This window comes from Ranitomeya imitator, chromosome 6, assembly GCF_032444005.1.
Source record: "Ranitomeya imitator isolate aRanImi1 chromosome 6, aRanImi1.pri, whole genome shotgun sequence".
NCBI classification, from domain to species: Eukaryota; Metazoa; Chordata; class Amphibia; order Anura; family Dendrobatidae; genus Ranitomeya; species Ranitomeya imitator.
Window position 1 is genome coordinate 448028587 of NC_091287.1, and position 14940 is coordinate 448043526.

The 14940-nt window shown below is 40.0% G+C and overlaps 1 protein-coding gene across 2 annotated transcripts in view; it reads left to right on the plus strand.

Moving 5' to 3' along the window:
- ADHFE1 (alcohol dehydrogenase iron containing 1) overlaps positions 1 to 14555 on the plus strand; it is a 59294-nt gene extending 44739 nt beyond the window's left edge. For both annotated transcript variants that reach the window (XM_069731426.1, XM_069731425.1), the window contains exons 14-15: positions 8952 to 9109; positions 13131 to 14555. In XM_069731426.1, coding sequence (XP_069587527.1) covers positions 8952 to 9109; positions 13131 to 13214 — 242 coding nt within the window. In that variant the 3' untranslated portion in view covers positions 13215 to 14555. The remainder of the gene's footprint in view (positions 1 to 8951; positions 9110 to 13130) is intronic.
- The last annotated feature ends 385 nt before the right edge of the window (positions 14556 to 14940 follow it).

A 14940-nucleotide genomic window follows, 5' to 3' on the forward strand; every position in this document is an offset into this window, starting at 1 on the left:
ACCTAGGTTAATACGATTAATCCCCAATCCCCACAGTTTTAAGCGTGCCCTAAAAACTCATTTGTTCAGACTGGCCTACCGCCTCAATGCATTAACCTAACGATCCCTGTGTGGCCTATTTATAATAAAAAAAAAAAATAAAAAAAAAAGGTTCCTCGCATCATGTTCTCATACACTTTATGCAGTATTAGCCCTCTGTGTCTGTACTGCTACATACTTAGGCAGTTAACTGGTTCATGCAGCTTTACATGAACACCCGAGCCTTACACTATAGCTGGTCCGAATAACTATAGCATTTGTTACCATCCACCTCTCGTGTCTCCCCTTTTCCCCATAGTTTGTAAGCTTGCGAGCAGGGCCCTCACTCCTCCTGGTATCTGTTTTGAACTGTATTTCTGTTATGCTGTAATGTCTATTGTCTGTACAAGTCCCCTCTATAATTTGTAAAGCGCTGCGGAATATGTTGGCGCTATATAAATAAAATTATTATTATTATTATATATATATATATATATATATATAAAATAAGAAAAGCAGCACAAAAAATAGAGAAAAAAGTGGACTGCATATATATACATACAGCCAGAATTTGTGAGCTTAGTAGAACATTAATTTTCTTCCCTGGCAGCAATACTTTACATATTCGTCAGTATGGGCTTCTGACAGATCACTGATCCCTCACTGACCTGCCCCCTATTTTACATAGTGAATACAATATGGTTTGAAAAAAAAAATTCTCATTCAGCAGGCAGGCGGCGGCGGCACCTGCGCTGTAGCATGATATGATGGATAATATGCATATTTGCGTTTTATTTAGACATATAGTTTTGTTTGGAAAAAAAATATCTTAATCAAAATGGCGCTGGTGGCCGCACCTTCGCAGTAGCATGTATCATGTTCCAATAGATGCTGCTGCGCAGGCGCCACCGCTCTCGCCATTGTGGCAGTAAAAAAATTAGGCTTCATCAAGATGTCGCCTGCGCAGTAGCATCCTGCGGAATGCGATAGATACTACTGCGCTGCTGCCGCCATTTTGATTAAGATTTTTTTTTTTAAAACAAATTAAAATGTCTAGATAAAATGAATATATGCATGTTATTCACCTCCAGCGCCTGCTTGATGAATGTGAATTTTTTTTTCAAACCATTTTATATACAGTATGTAAAATAGGGAGCAGGTCATTGAGGGATCCGTGACCTGTCATAAGCCATCATTATGACTATCTAACCAGAGCACCACATGAAGACCCCCACAGGCCGCCCCGGAGCACGAACATATCATTAACTGAAAATACAGAATACACAACAACCACAAGACGGATTTCATCACCAGGTATCATTGTAATCAGTATAACGGCGCCGACCTGACAATGTGTGAAGGTTACTGTGCACAGTCCTCTGACAGGCTCCCTTTAAAAAACAAGAACAAAGAAAACAGCAAGCTTACCTCTTGGCCCAGTGCCGCTCCTCCATTCCAAGTGCTGTGTCCCCTGGCCATCTTGTGACACTCTTCATCACATGAGCTCTGCAGCTTATCAGCAGCCATTAATCGGCTACAGACTTCACGTTTTCATCAAATAGAACAGCTCCAACTGCAGCCCATCAGTGTCCCCTGATAGACAATGTCACAGGATCGCCGGGGGAACATCACTTGGAGCGGAGGAGCAGCACTGGACTGTGAAATGAGTATGCTTTTTGTTTTCAATAGGCACATTTGGGGAAATGGAAAAGAGTGTTCAGTAGTATATAGCCCCTTAATATACAGATGCTTCTCACAAAATTAGAATATCATCAAAAAGTTAATTTATTTCAGTTCTTTGATGCAAAAAGTGAAGCTCATATATTATATAGAGTCATTGCAAACAGAGTGATCTATTTCAAGTGTTTTATTTCTGTTATTTGTTGATGATCATGGCTTACAGCCAATGAAAACCCAAAAGTCATATCTCAGTAAATTAGAATAATTAGCAAAAAACATCTGCAAAGGCTTCCTAAGTGTTTAAACAGGTCCCTTAGTCTGTTTCAGTAGGCTCCACAATCATGGGGAAGACTGCTGACAGATGTCTATAAGGCAGTCATTGACACACTCCACAAGGAGGGTAAGTCACAAAAGGTCATTGCTAAAGAAGCTGGCTGTTCACAGAGTACTGCATCCAATCATATTAATGGAAAGTGGAGTAGAAGGAAAAATTGTGGTAGAAAAAGGCGCACAAACAACCGGGATAACTGCAACCTAGAAAGGATTGTTAAGAAAAGACCATTCAAAAATTTTGGGGAGATTCACAAGGAGTGGACTGCTGCTGGAGTCATAGCTTCTAGAGCCACCACACACAGACGTATCCAGGACATGGACTCATGACCAATAGACAAGGCCAGAAGCGTCTTACCTGGGCCAAGGAGAAAAAGAACTGGACTGTTGCTCAGTGGTCCAAGGTGTTGTTTTCAGGTTAAAGTAAATTTTACTTTTAATTTGGAAATCAAGGTCCCAGAGTCTGGAGGAAGAGTGGAGAGGCCACAATCCAAGCTGCTTGAGGTCTAGTGTGAAGTTTCCACAATCAGTGATGGTTTGGGAGTCATGTCATCTGCTGGTATAGGTCCACTGTGTTTTATCAAGGACAGAGTCAGCGCAGCCGTCTACCAGGAAATTTTAGAGCACTTCATGCTTCCCTCTGCCACCAAGCTTTTTGGAGATGGAAATGTAATTCTCCAGCAGGACTTGGCACCTGTCCACACGGCCAAAAGTACCAATACCTGGTTTAAAAACAACACCATCACTGTGCTTGATTCACCAGCAAACTCGCCTGACCTTAACCCCATAGAGAATCTATGGGGTATTGTCAAGAGGAAGATGAGACACCAGACACAACAATGCAGACGAGCTGAAGGCTGCGATCAAAGCAACCTGGGCTGCCATAACACCTCAGCAGTGCCACAGGCTGATCGCCTCCATGCCACGCCGCATTGATGCAATAATTGATGCAAAAGGAGCCCCGTCCAAGTATTGAGTGCATTTACTCAACATACATTTCAGTAGACCAACATTTTGGATTTTAAAATCATTCTTCCAGCCAGTGTTAAAAAGTATTCTAATTTACTGAGACAATGACTTTTGGGTTTTCATTGGCTGTAAGCCATAATCATCAACATTAACAGAAATACACACTTGAAATAGATCACTCTGTCTCTAATGATTCTATATAATATGAATTTCACTTTTTGTATTGAAGAACTGAAATGAATTAACTTTTTGATGATATTCTAATTTTGTGAGAAGCACCTGTATTATATTGATCATCTTAAAATATCTAAAAGTTCTATGGGAGGGGGAGTTTTCCTGTATGATAATGATTCTTGATAGGCTCTAAAGTGTTGCCCCAATGGCTTGAAAATGAGAAGAATTGGAAAAAGATCTGAGATGCATAGTATAATCCATATTGTACCCGGTACTGGGCATACTCCATCAGATTGCACAAGCTAGTTATTTCCTAATGCTGTAAGGCACTCCATGCTCCTAACACCATTAATATGACGGTATAATTCCATTATTGATGGTTGTGCTTGTAGCTACCAATTCTTAGCTATTAGGCACCTAGCGCATGTGAGAGTATTTGTCCCAATATCTGTTATTTCACTTCATTCTAAAATGTTTAAATTCAGGGTCAGCTCTAAAATAAGGGTATTAAACTTCTCTCTGGTTTTGTGCATCTCCAGCAATCATCTGGTCCATCAGGGTTCGGGCCATTTGCTCCATTTTGTGTGTACCTGATGATCTTGGTCTTCTGTAAACAGATGGGTTCTTGCAATCGTTTCCTCACATTACCACTAGGTGTCACTGTATAATCACTTATCTTCCTTTCAAATATGGCAGGGAAGAGAATCCGACATTAATAATGAAATGTCCTAGGGACTTAATGGTCATTATAGAAGTGCATGGGGAAAATGATAAAATGTTGCATGGCTCATGATAAATGTTACTTTGTTAAATCCGGCACATGGCTAGACCCTACGAAGCATAAATACCTGCAGCACATCTTTTGAAAGGCAAAATTCTTCGTATTTTAAGTGTCACAAGTATGGTGGTGACATTTTTTTTTTTTTTAACTAAAACTAGTTTACTGGTATTATTTTTTTAAATGATTTATTTATTTTTGAAAATTGCATACAAATGGCAAAAAATTACACATGAATATGGTTCATGGTCATGATTTCATATTTATGACAGCTGGGACCAATAATGGGGCAGACCCTTACATACTCCGGATTCCTAAAGTTGCTCGTCTACTTTATACTTCACTCATAGTAAAGTGGCTTTTGATAAATTTGGTCTGAATTCGCACCACTGTCTTAAATTGCGTCCCAAGTTTGCCCACAGTAGCACAACTCTTTCTACTCCCTATTCCTGGAAAACAAAGAAGAAATATGCAGATGAAATAGAAAGTAATTGTAACATAGTAACATAGTTAGTAAGGCCGAAAAAAGACATTTGTCCATCCAGTTCAGCCTATATTCCATCATAATAAATCCCCAGATCTACGTCCTTCTACAGAACCTAATAATTGTATGATACAATATTGTTCTGCTCCAGGAAGACATCCAGGCCTCTCTTGAACCCCTCGACTGAGTTCGCCATCACCACCTCCTCAGGCAAGCAATTCCAGATTCTCACTGCCCTAACAGTAAAGAATCCTCTTCTATGTTGGTGGAAAAACCTTCTCTCCTCCAGACGCAAAGAATGCCCCCTTGTGCCCGTCACCTTCCTTGGTATAAACAGATCCTCAGCGAGATATTTGTATTGTCCCCTTATATACTTATACATGGTTATTAGATCGCCCCTCAGTCGTCTTTTTTCTAGACTAAATAATCCTAATTTCGCTAATCTATCTGGGTATTGTAGTTCTCCCATCCCCTTTATTAATTTTGTTGCCCTCCTTTGTACTCTCTCTAGTTCCATTATATCCTTCCTGAGCACCGGTGCCCAAAACTGGACACAGTACTCCATGTGCGGTCTAACTAGGGATTTGTACAGAGGCAGTATAATGCTCTCATCATGTGTATCCAGACCTCTTTTAATGCACCCCATGATCCTGTTTGCCTTGGCAGCTGCTGCCTGGCACTGGCTGCTCCAGGTAAGTTTATCATTAACTAGGATCCCCAAGTCCTTCTCCCTGTCAGATTTACCCAGTGGTTTCCCGTTCAGTGTGTAATGGTGATATTGATTCCCTCTTCCCATGTGTATAACCTTACATTTATCATTGTTAAACCTCATCTGCCACCTTTCAGCCCAAGTTTCCAACTTATCCAGATCCATCTGTAGCAGAATACTATCTTCTCTTGTATTAACTGCTTTACATAGTTTTGTATCATCTGCAAATATCGATATTTTACTGTGTAAACCTTCTACCAGATCATTAATGAATATGTTGAAGAGAACAGGTCCCAATACTGACCCCTGCGGTACCCCACTGGTCACAGCGACCCAGTTAGAGACTATACCATTTATAACCACCCTCTGCTTTCTATCACTAAGCCAGTTACTAACCCATTTACACACAGTTTCCCCCAGACCAAGCATTCTCATTTTGTGTACCAACCTCTTGTGCGGCACGGTATCAAACGCTTTGGAAAAATCAAGATATACCACGTCCAATGACTCACCGTGGTCCAGTCTATAGCTTACCTCTTCATAAAAACTGATTAGATTGGTTTGACAGGAGCGATTTCTCATAAACCCATGCTGATATGGAGTTACACAGTTATTCTCATTGAGATAATCCAGAATAACATCCCTCAGAAACCCTTCAAATATTTTACCAACAATAGAGGTTAGACTTACTGGCCTATAATTTCCAGGTTCACTTTTAGAGCCCTTTTTGAATATTGGCACCACATTTGCTATGCGCCAGTCCTGCGGAACAGACCCTGTCGCTATAGAGTCACTAAAAATAAGAAATAATGGTTTATCTATTACATTACTTAGTTCTCTTAGTACTCGTGGGTGTATGCCATCCGGACCCGGAGATTTATCTATTTTAATCTTATTTAGCCGGTTTCGCACCTCTTCTTGGGTTAGATTGGTGACCCTTAATATAGGGTTTTCATTGTTTCTTGGGATTTCACCTAGCATTTCATTTTCCACCGTGAATACCGTGGAGAAGAAGGTGTTTAATATGTTAGCTTTTTCCTCGTCATCTACAACCATTCTTTCTTCACTATTTTTTAAGGGGCCTACATTTTCAGTTTTTATTCTTTTACTATTGATATAGTTGAAGAACAGTTTGGGATTAGTTTTACTCTCCTTAGCAATGTGCTTCTCTGTTTCCTTTTTGGCAGCTTTAATTAGTTTTTTAGATAAAGTATTTTTCTCCCTATAGTTTTTTAGAGCTTCAATGGTGCCATCCTGCTTTAGTAGTGCAAATGCTTTCTTTTTACTGTTAATTGCCTGTCTTACTTCTTTGTTTAGCCACATTGGGTTTTTCCTATTTCTAGTCCTTTTATTCCCACAAGGTATAAACCGCTTACACTGCCTATTTAGGATGTTCTTAAACATTTCCCATTTATTATCTGTATTCTCATTTCTGAGGATATTGTCCCAGTCTACCAGATTAAGGGCATCTCTAAGCTGGTCAAACTTTGCCTTCCTAAAGTTCAATGTTTTTGTGACTCCCTGACAAGTCCCCCTAGTGAAAGACAGGTGAAACTGTACAATATTGTGGTCGCTATTTCCTAAATGCCCAACCACCTGCAGATTTGTTATTCTGTCAGGTCTATTAGATAGTATTAGGTCTAAAAGTGCTGCTCCTCTGGTTGGATTCTGCACCAATTGTGAAAGATAATTTTTCTTGGTTATTAGCAGAAACCTGTTGCCTTTATGGGTTTCACAGGTTTCTGTTTCCCAGTTGTACTCCTTCGCTGTCTTACTATACACAGCTCCCAGTGTTAAAGGGTCTATCCGGGATATTTTTCCCCTACGGGCCTAAAAACTTACAGGCAGGTAGTTGTTATAGTTGTTACCGATCTGTCTGTTCTACCTGACTCCATCACAGAGAGGCCACTGATCGCTCCTGCCAGTGATTCTGCTGCTTCACGTCAACAGAGCAGCTCTTCCTCTCCCACTCTGCTCTGTCGATGGGGAGTGACTGATAGCGCCATGCTGATTGACAGCTGTCTCCCTGCAGCTGGATGTCAGTCAGCATGATGTCAGCAGAGTGAAAGAGAAGCTGCCGCTCTGTCAACCAGCATAAGCCACAGAATCGCCAGCTGGAGTGGTGCCGGGCACAATAGGAAGGAAGGTGGCAGCAACTTTGCCTGGTAGTTCAGGCATAGTAAAAGAAAAATAGTCCCAGATAACCCCTTTAATTCTTGCTGTTTTGTTCTGGCTAGTTAAGAACTTTAGTTACAAGCATTTAGTGCAGCTATTTGATATATTGATGGCGCAGGTCACCTGCAATAGTCTGCAGGGACATATTTCCTATTCTGATTTTTCACTTACGGTAAGTTGAATTGAAAAAGCTATCAGGCAATGAAGAAAGTATAATTATATTCACAGGGCATAAATATATTATCCTGGTTAGGAGCATGTTGTAAAAAAAAACTCATGATCCTCTTAACTTGTTAGATGGTATGGAATGGACTCCAACGATATATGACCTACATGTGTCACGCAGACTGGAGTACTGCATTCATTTATTAAAAATACATCATTTTATTAATATAATATATAGTAATGAAAGCAAAAAATATTAAGAAGTGTGCCAAAAATAAAAATATCCAAGGATTTGCAGCATAAATAAAGCCATATCACAGTCAATATATAACAGTTCATATGTCACATATAATAAGGAAGACACAGAAATTGTATAATCACTCAGTCAAAATGCAATGTATCTAGTGAGGCTATGTTCACACATTGCATTTTTGCTGCGTTTTTTTATGCAAATTTTAAAAGCTACGAGATTTCAGAAATCTCATGCACAAACATTGTTTTTTTTTTCCAGACTGCTGCATTTTTGTGAACTGGAGCTTGTCACCACGTTCAGCACTTTTTCAGCTTTTTTTTTTTTTTATCCATAGAAACGTGTAAGTGCAAAAATGCAGCAAAATACACAGGTATCAGGTTTTGGTGCAAAAACCTTAAGGAAGTTGCATCATGATTTTTTGGGACACTAAACTTTATCAGCATGCACAAGAGACAATAAAAACACAGCAAAATAAAAAAGCAACAAAAATGTAGCAAATACGCAGGAAAACTTGATTTTTGTAAGCGGCTTCTTTACTGCCAAGAGAACAGGTGTTGCCTGCAGAAAAAAAATATGCAACGTGAGCATAGACTGATGTGTAAAAGAAGTGACAATGACCGAGGAAAAGATCAATGTGCGGCCATGAACTGTTAGGAAATGGAGAACAATATCAAATAGTATGATATAAATGCAGATCTCAGGGAGAAGTTCCTAAATGAATAAACAATGGGAACAAAAAGTGTAAAAAAATCATATGGACAGCTTATCCATGATAAGAAAGTATATAGAAAATCCAGCTCACCACAATGTGTGTGGTACTGTAGTCCAGAGCAAGAAAACATTTCTGCCACAATCGATGGTTAAGCGTGCCTTGACACGTAAAACGCGTTGAAGGATGCTTTTACTATTTTGGCAATGGTTTAAATGCAATTTGTATTTTCTACCAAATAAAGAAGACTGCACCCGTGAAGCTGGATTTTCCTCTTCTTCTATTATAAGAAGAATGTGCAAAATTCATGTAGAGTCCCCAATGCGCGTTTCGCGTGTGCTTCCTCAAGGGGAGTATTCCCTGAATGCCGGACTTGATAGTAATATTTCCAGTTTATGTACCACTGTGCATGCACTCAAGGAAAGACTCTCACTGAACCTTCTGCATAATCTAGGGCCTTCTGCACATGTCTACAACCCACACTTAAAGCTGTCTGTTTTCATTTAGGGGCTGACGTCCGGACCGCCAAAATCAAAGATGCTGGGCTCATCTTGGCAGACACACTACGGAAGTTTCTCTTTGACCTGAACGTAGATGATGGCCTGGCAGCTGTGGGCTACAGTACGGCTGATATTCCTGCATTAGTGAAAGGAACTTTGCCTCAGGTGCAGTTTCCAAATGTAGCACTGTACTATAAACTCTAATGTATTGTCCTCCTTGTTACCATAGTTTCAGGAACCCTCAGGACCTCCTGAGCCATCAAATCTTTGTATGACTGGATCCTGGGTCAATGAAAGAGAGGGGTAATGAACATATTATTTAGGACTTATGGAGATAGTCCCATTATCTGGATGTTCCTCGCTGTGTCAGGGCCACTAATAAAAATTATCCAAAAACATAACACAGTATGGCCAAGTGAAAACATGACCCCAATCACATTTAGATAAAAGTCAGCCATCATCTAATGGGTATGGAGCCTCCCTATTCTCTCCAGACAGATGTTGTCCTGGGGGACTGAGAAAGATCTAGTCCTTTTATTAGTCGCAGAGATTAGCCTCTGCCAGAATAGTGTGGAGGGGGACGGAGGAGTCTGAAAGGGGTCTATCAGCAGCTCTCTGAGAGTCAGCCGAGCCGAGTGTTCCTGTGCATTGGGGACTCAGGAGATATAGCTGTCAACCGAATGATAATTATCTAATGTTTATTGTATATCAGAGGCTTTATTTGGAGGATTCATTGCACATTATGGCAGATTTCGTGATTATTTTGCCATGTCAAGATGGCAGAAATCACCATGGGGTGTCAATGGTGATATTCAATATGCGATGGTTGCCTCTGTTTTTTTTTCACTTTTTATTATAAACCAACAATGAAGTGTGAACACATCCATAATAAAGCCAGGTATTAAGTGTAATACTCAATAGTGGACTTTATTTATAAAGTAAATTTGGGTGGTCTCACAAAGTGTATGCAGGAGGGAAGGGGCTCGGTAACATACAGTGGCTCATCCTCATTACACATACATCTCAAGATACGGGTAGGAGTAGCGCACATGATGAGCTCTGTGCGTCTTTCAGAAGGAAGCAGCTGTCAGTGTCTTGTGTCCTGTTTTTATAGATATATGATAATTTGCATTTCTTATGGGAAGTTAGAAAATACTTCACATCTGTCACTATTTATCTAGACGCTGACATACTACCATAAAATCCCCCCGAACAGTGACTCTTCACTTGTCATAAATACAGTACATGTATCCTTCCCTGTAGCCAACACTCACCTGTATTTTTTATTTCCAGACATTAAAGTATGGAAAGCAGACTCAATTTGAGGATTCTTAAAGGGAATCTGTCACCCCTTTTTTTGTGATATGAGGTAAAAATATCCTTCAATTTAGCATCAGCTCTGCATTATAGCAGTACTTTTGATACCCCCTGACTCCCCACCTTTGATGACGAAATAGCATTTGTATCTCTCCTGCGTGTAAATCTCCTCGGTCCGGTCCGATGCTTATTCTCCTTGTCTCCACCCCTCCTCTGTTTGCTGTATGTAATGAGATCTGTGAATAGCACAGATCCTGTAGAGTTTCCGCGCGTGCTCATTGAAATGGCCTGTCGCGCATGCGCAGTATGCTTTGCCCAACTGTGGTCAAAGCATAAAATCATTATTGCGCATGCGCCCGCATTTTTCATTATGTTCTTTGCCCCCTTGCATGGCAAGACTTCTGGGGCATAGAACGTAATAAAAAATGCAGGCGCATGTGCAATACTGATTTTTATGCTTTGCCCACAGTTGGGCAAAGCATACTGCGCATGCGCGAGAGGGCAATTGAATGCGCACGCGCAGCAACTGTACGTGAAGGAGGAGAAATAAATGCGTAGAGCAAGACAGGAGGGGGGAGGAGAATAAGCCCCGCCCATCGGATCAGACCGAGGAGATTTTCATACACTGCAGGAGAGATAAAAACGGTATTTATTCATCAAAGGTGGGGAGTCAGGGGGTATCAAAAGTACTGCTATAATGCAGAGCTGACGCTAAATTGAAGGATAGTTTTACCTCATATCACAAAAAAGGGGTGACAGATTCCCTTTAGGCTAATAAATATCCGTTAGCTTATTCAGACAAATAATTAAAGGGGTTGTGTACTACTAGGACATCCTCTTCTTGATCAAATTGTTTGGCCCCGATAAAGTAATCAAGCTTGTACTCACCTTCCGTGCCGACACCATTCCTGCTGTGTCGGCACTCACTCTCCCCGGGGCTCTCATGTTGTGTTGTGACATGTGACGCCAGCGCCCAATCAGCTCAGGCGTCACTGTCCCAGCCTTCGTACGAACTGAACATGAAGAAGAAGTCCGGGCTGCAGCTGATTTCACACTTCCTCTTCCTGTTTAATTCGACGGGAGGCGGGAACAGTAATACTAGAACTGATTGGGCGCCAGCGTCTTGTGTCACAACACCGCACAGGAGCCCCGGGAGACTGAATGCCAACACCGCGGGAACGGCGCCAACACGGGAGGGGAGTATAGGCTTTATTATTTTGTGGGGGGCCAAGCGTGGGGTATGAGAAGAAGTTGTCCAAGTAGTGGACAACTTCTTTAGTGAAATTTCTCAAAACTTGTGAACCTACCACTGATGGAGTAGCCACAAACCACAAAGAGAATAAAAAAAAATTTTTTTTTTATTGAAGTAAGTTTAAAATAACCGAACATGTGGAATATCATGGTCCAATAAGGAGGAAGAAGAAAATGGAGAGGCATCAATATCCAATGTCAAACACAGCAAAAGCAAGATTGCATCAGAAACAAGTTACAATAGTGCAAAGAGCAAGTGCCACAAATCTATAGAGATCATATATACCGTAGTAATTGTTCCCAAAGACCCGTGTGTATGCATGTTCCATAGAAAGATGCAAAGGTTAATGCCAGTAGCTCAGCTTGCCCATAGAGTAAAGGATAGATGTACACTTCAGGCTCAAATTGAGGATTCATAGACTAATAAATCTCGGTTAGCTTTTTCAGGCAAATACAGTAACTAATTAAAAAGCATTTCTATTTTATGTAGTATTTTGCCTTAATTTTAAGGATGGTTTTTATTTTAATTACCGTAGCTTTTTTTTTTTTTTACAATTTTATTTTTATAAACCGCACAAACCAGCGGTAAAATTTTATCCAAAATTGTCATTTTTGAAACATTCTTAGGTAATTGAGTAGCGGTCAAATTAGCTTATTATTGTTAAGATTCAAACGTCTTTCATTTTTAATTCCCAGGTATTTATTACCACAGTAATGTGGCACCCATACCCTTCTATTGGCCCATACTCTACCACTGTGTTTCCAATTTTGTACACAGAGAATTTTCTTCAAAGAATCTGCAAGAAAATAAAAAAAAGTCATGGCATTGTTACATTGCATGTTGTACTGTGACCAAACGGTAGCACAGAGTGTAATCATCACCCCGCGTCCGGTTGTACAGTGCCTGTGTCTGCCGCAATGCCAGGTGCATAAACTATAAAGAAAAAAATACATTTGTATTTTTAATTTGCATTTTTTAAAATTCTGGAGTAAAAAGTTTTAAAGAATATAAACCTCAGGGGGAAACGGCTCACAAAACCACAAAGTGACATACAACACATCACTGCAAGCTGAAAGTACAGCTGTGGCCCACAGGTTGGCATTGAAAGGATGAATAGCCTCACATCAGGGGGTGCAAAGGTGGCCCAAAAGGGGACACCATTATTATTGATGGCACCATGTTTGGTGAGGGCCCAGTGTCATATATAGAATTAGATCCCGAAATTCTTCATGTTTAGCCTCTCAGATGGCATGATATTTATTGCCAGTTCTTTCCATGACGAGAAATACTTGTATGGATACAGTAGTATATAGCCAATGAAGGGGCATAGCTGGCAGGAGGCAGGCATGGCATAGTCTATTAATGTGCTGTGGAGGCAATAGAGTAGACTAAAAAAAAAAAATGTGAATGTTCACCTAATATCAGCCAGATTTTAGGATAAAAGGAAGACTGTAATAGTATCCATCAGCAGCACCTACTTGCTGATGGTTCCCAAGTCGACTTATAAAATGTAGAGACTCGCTTTTACTTTTTTACGAACACAAAATAGTCATATAATTATAGGATCATTATTATTTTTTAATAATTTTCAGTACCTGTTTTTTTTCTACATTTTAGGAGCGAGTTACAAAGTTGTCCCCAAGGCTTCACTCTGAAGAAGACCTGTCAAAGTTGTTCGAAGCATCAATGAAACTTTATTGATTTGGAGTTCACATGGATGGAGGAGGCTCTCTGGGTATTAATAAATGATGTCTCTTACAATGGGAATATTAATAAGAATAGTCTGTGACCTCGGCATAGGTGCTAAGACCATGCTGGAGACACAGTATACAGGATGTGCCGTATATAGAGCAGGGTTGCCGACTTCTATTTTTCTGAACGACTCAATAGACACAATGGAAAACTATAACAAATCATAGACATTATAAGTATCTACAGATTGAAATACTGATGTGAAAAAATTAGCCGCATTTACTGTAAACAATAATCAGTTCAAGCTTTTCCGTTCAGTATTTTTTCGAAGCTGGATCAGGTGATTTTTTTATTATTATGGTCTGTGCAGGAATTTCTAGACAGTTGGCCACCCAGATATACAATTATATATTCATATGTCGTCCTGCGCTTTCTTTAGTCCTTGCGATCCGATCATATAGTCGTGAATTACTGTGAAAGACGCGTTACAATAAATATATTAAAGGGAACCTGTGATGTGAAAAACAGGTATGGGGTTAATCTGCAGTTTTATAGGTTTGGTGCCCCCACTGAGAGCCCCGCTACCGGGAGGAAATTATCTTTATTCCTCCAGGCTTTCAGTCATGTGGGTGTCGCTGTCGCGGCTTCAGTCACTGTTCAGTATACAGTGAGCGGAGGCTGTAACCTCCCCCCAGCACTGACTGAGATCCAGCTCTAATGCTGAGCCGGCTGTCAGTCAGTGCTGGGAGCATGGTTGCAGCCGCCGCTGAGCGGTGACTGAAAACGCACAAGTCGCATCCCTATGACTGAAAGTCCAAAGCTGCCGGGAAGAATAAAGAACATTTCCTCCCAGCAGTGGGGCTCTCAGTGCAGTCACCAGGCAGCTTCAGAATGCTGTTAATCTGCAGATTAACCCCATATCTGCACATTAATAGCATCTTTTTACATGACAGGTTCCCTTTAACTGTACTGTAGATGGAATGCTGCGGTATCAAAAAGCTTTATTTATAAAAACACAGAGAACCCTTTTGATACCATGCAAAGAGTTCTGTTTTGGAGTGTTGATAATTTCACTGGTATCTCACGTTTTAAAGCTGTGAATATTTAACCTACAATGTGCCATATTGGATATACCAGTTGGGTATATATTTGGGTGTTCTGAATTCAAATTGAAAAAAACATGAGCTAAAGTTGGTATAAAATGGCTAAACTCACCCATTGTCTTTTTAATGTGGAATATTAACTCATTAACAAATAGTGCAATATAGCAACAACACAGTGGCAATTTTCAATTAAAGTTGCATCTGTTCCTTGTACTGTACATTGCAATAAATGTTTCTTTAAAATGTAGATTTTAAAACTTTTCTTTCTTTCAACCGTATTTACAATGAATGTAAAAAGTGTACAGTCTCCTGTTAAAAAGCCAGATTTTTACTATGTAAAGAAACCATACCAAGAAGAATCACTTTATAACTTTTTTTTTTTCTTTTTGATTTCTCTCACAATCTGTACAGATCCATTGAAAAGCAATCTGAAATCCTTTTGAGGGGGAAAATGACAAAATCTAAAATATTGTGGTTAGATACAGTAGAGACCAAAAGTTTGGACACACCTCCTCATTTAAAGATTTTTCTGTATTTTCATGACTATGAAAATTGTACATTCACACTGAAGCATCAAAACTATGAATTAACACATGTGGAATTATATACTTAACAAAAAAGTGTGAAACAAC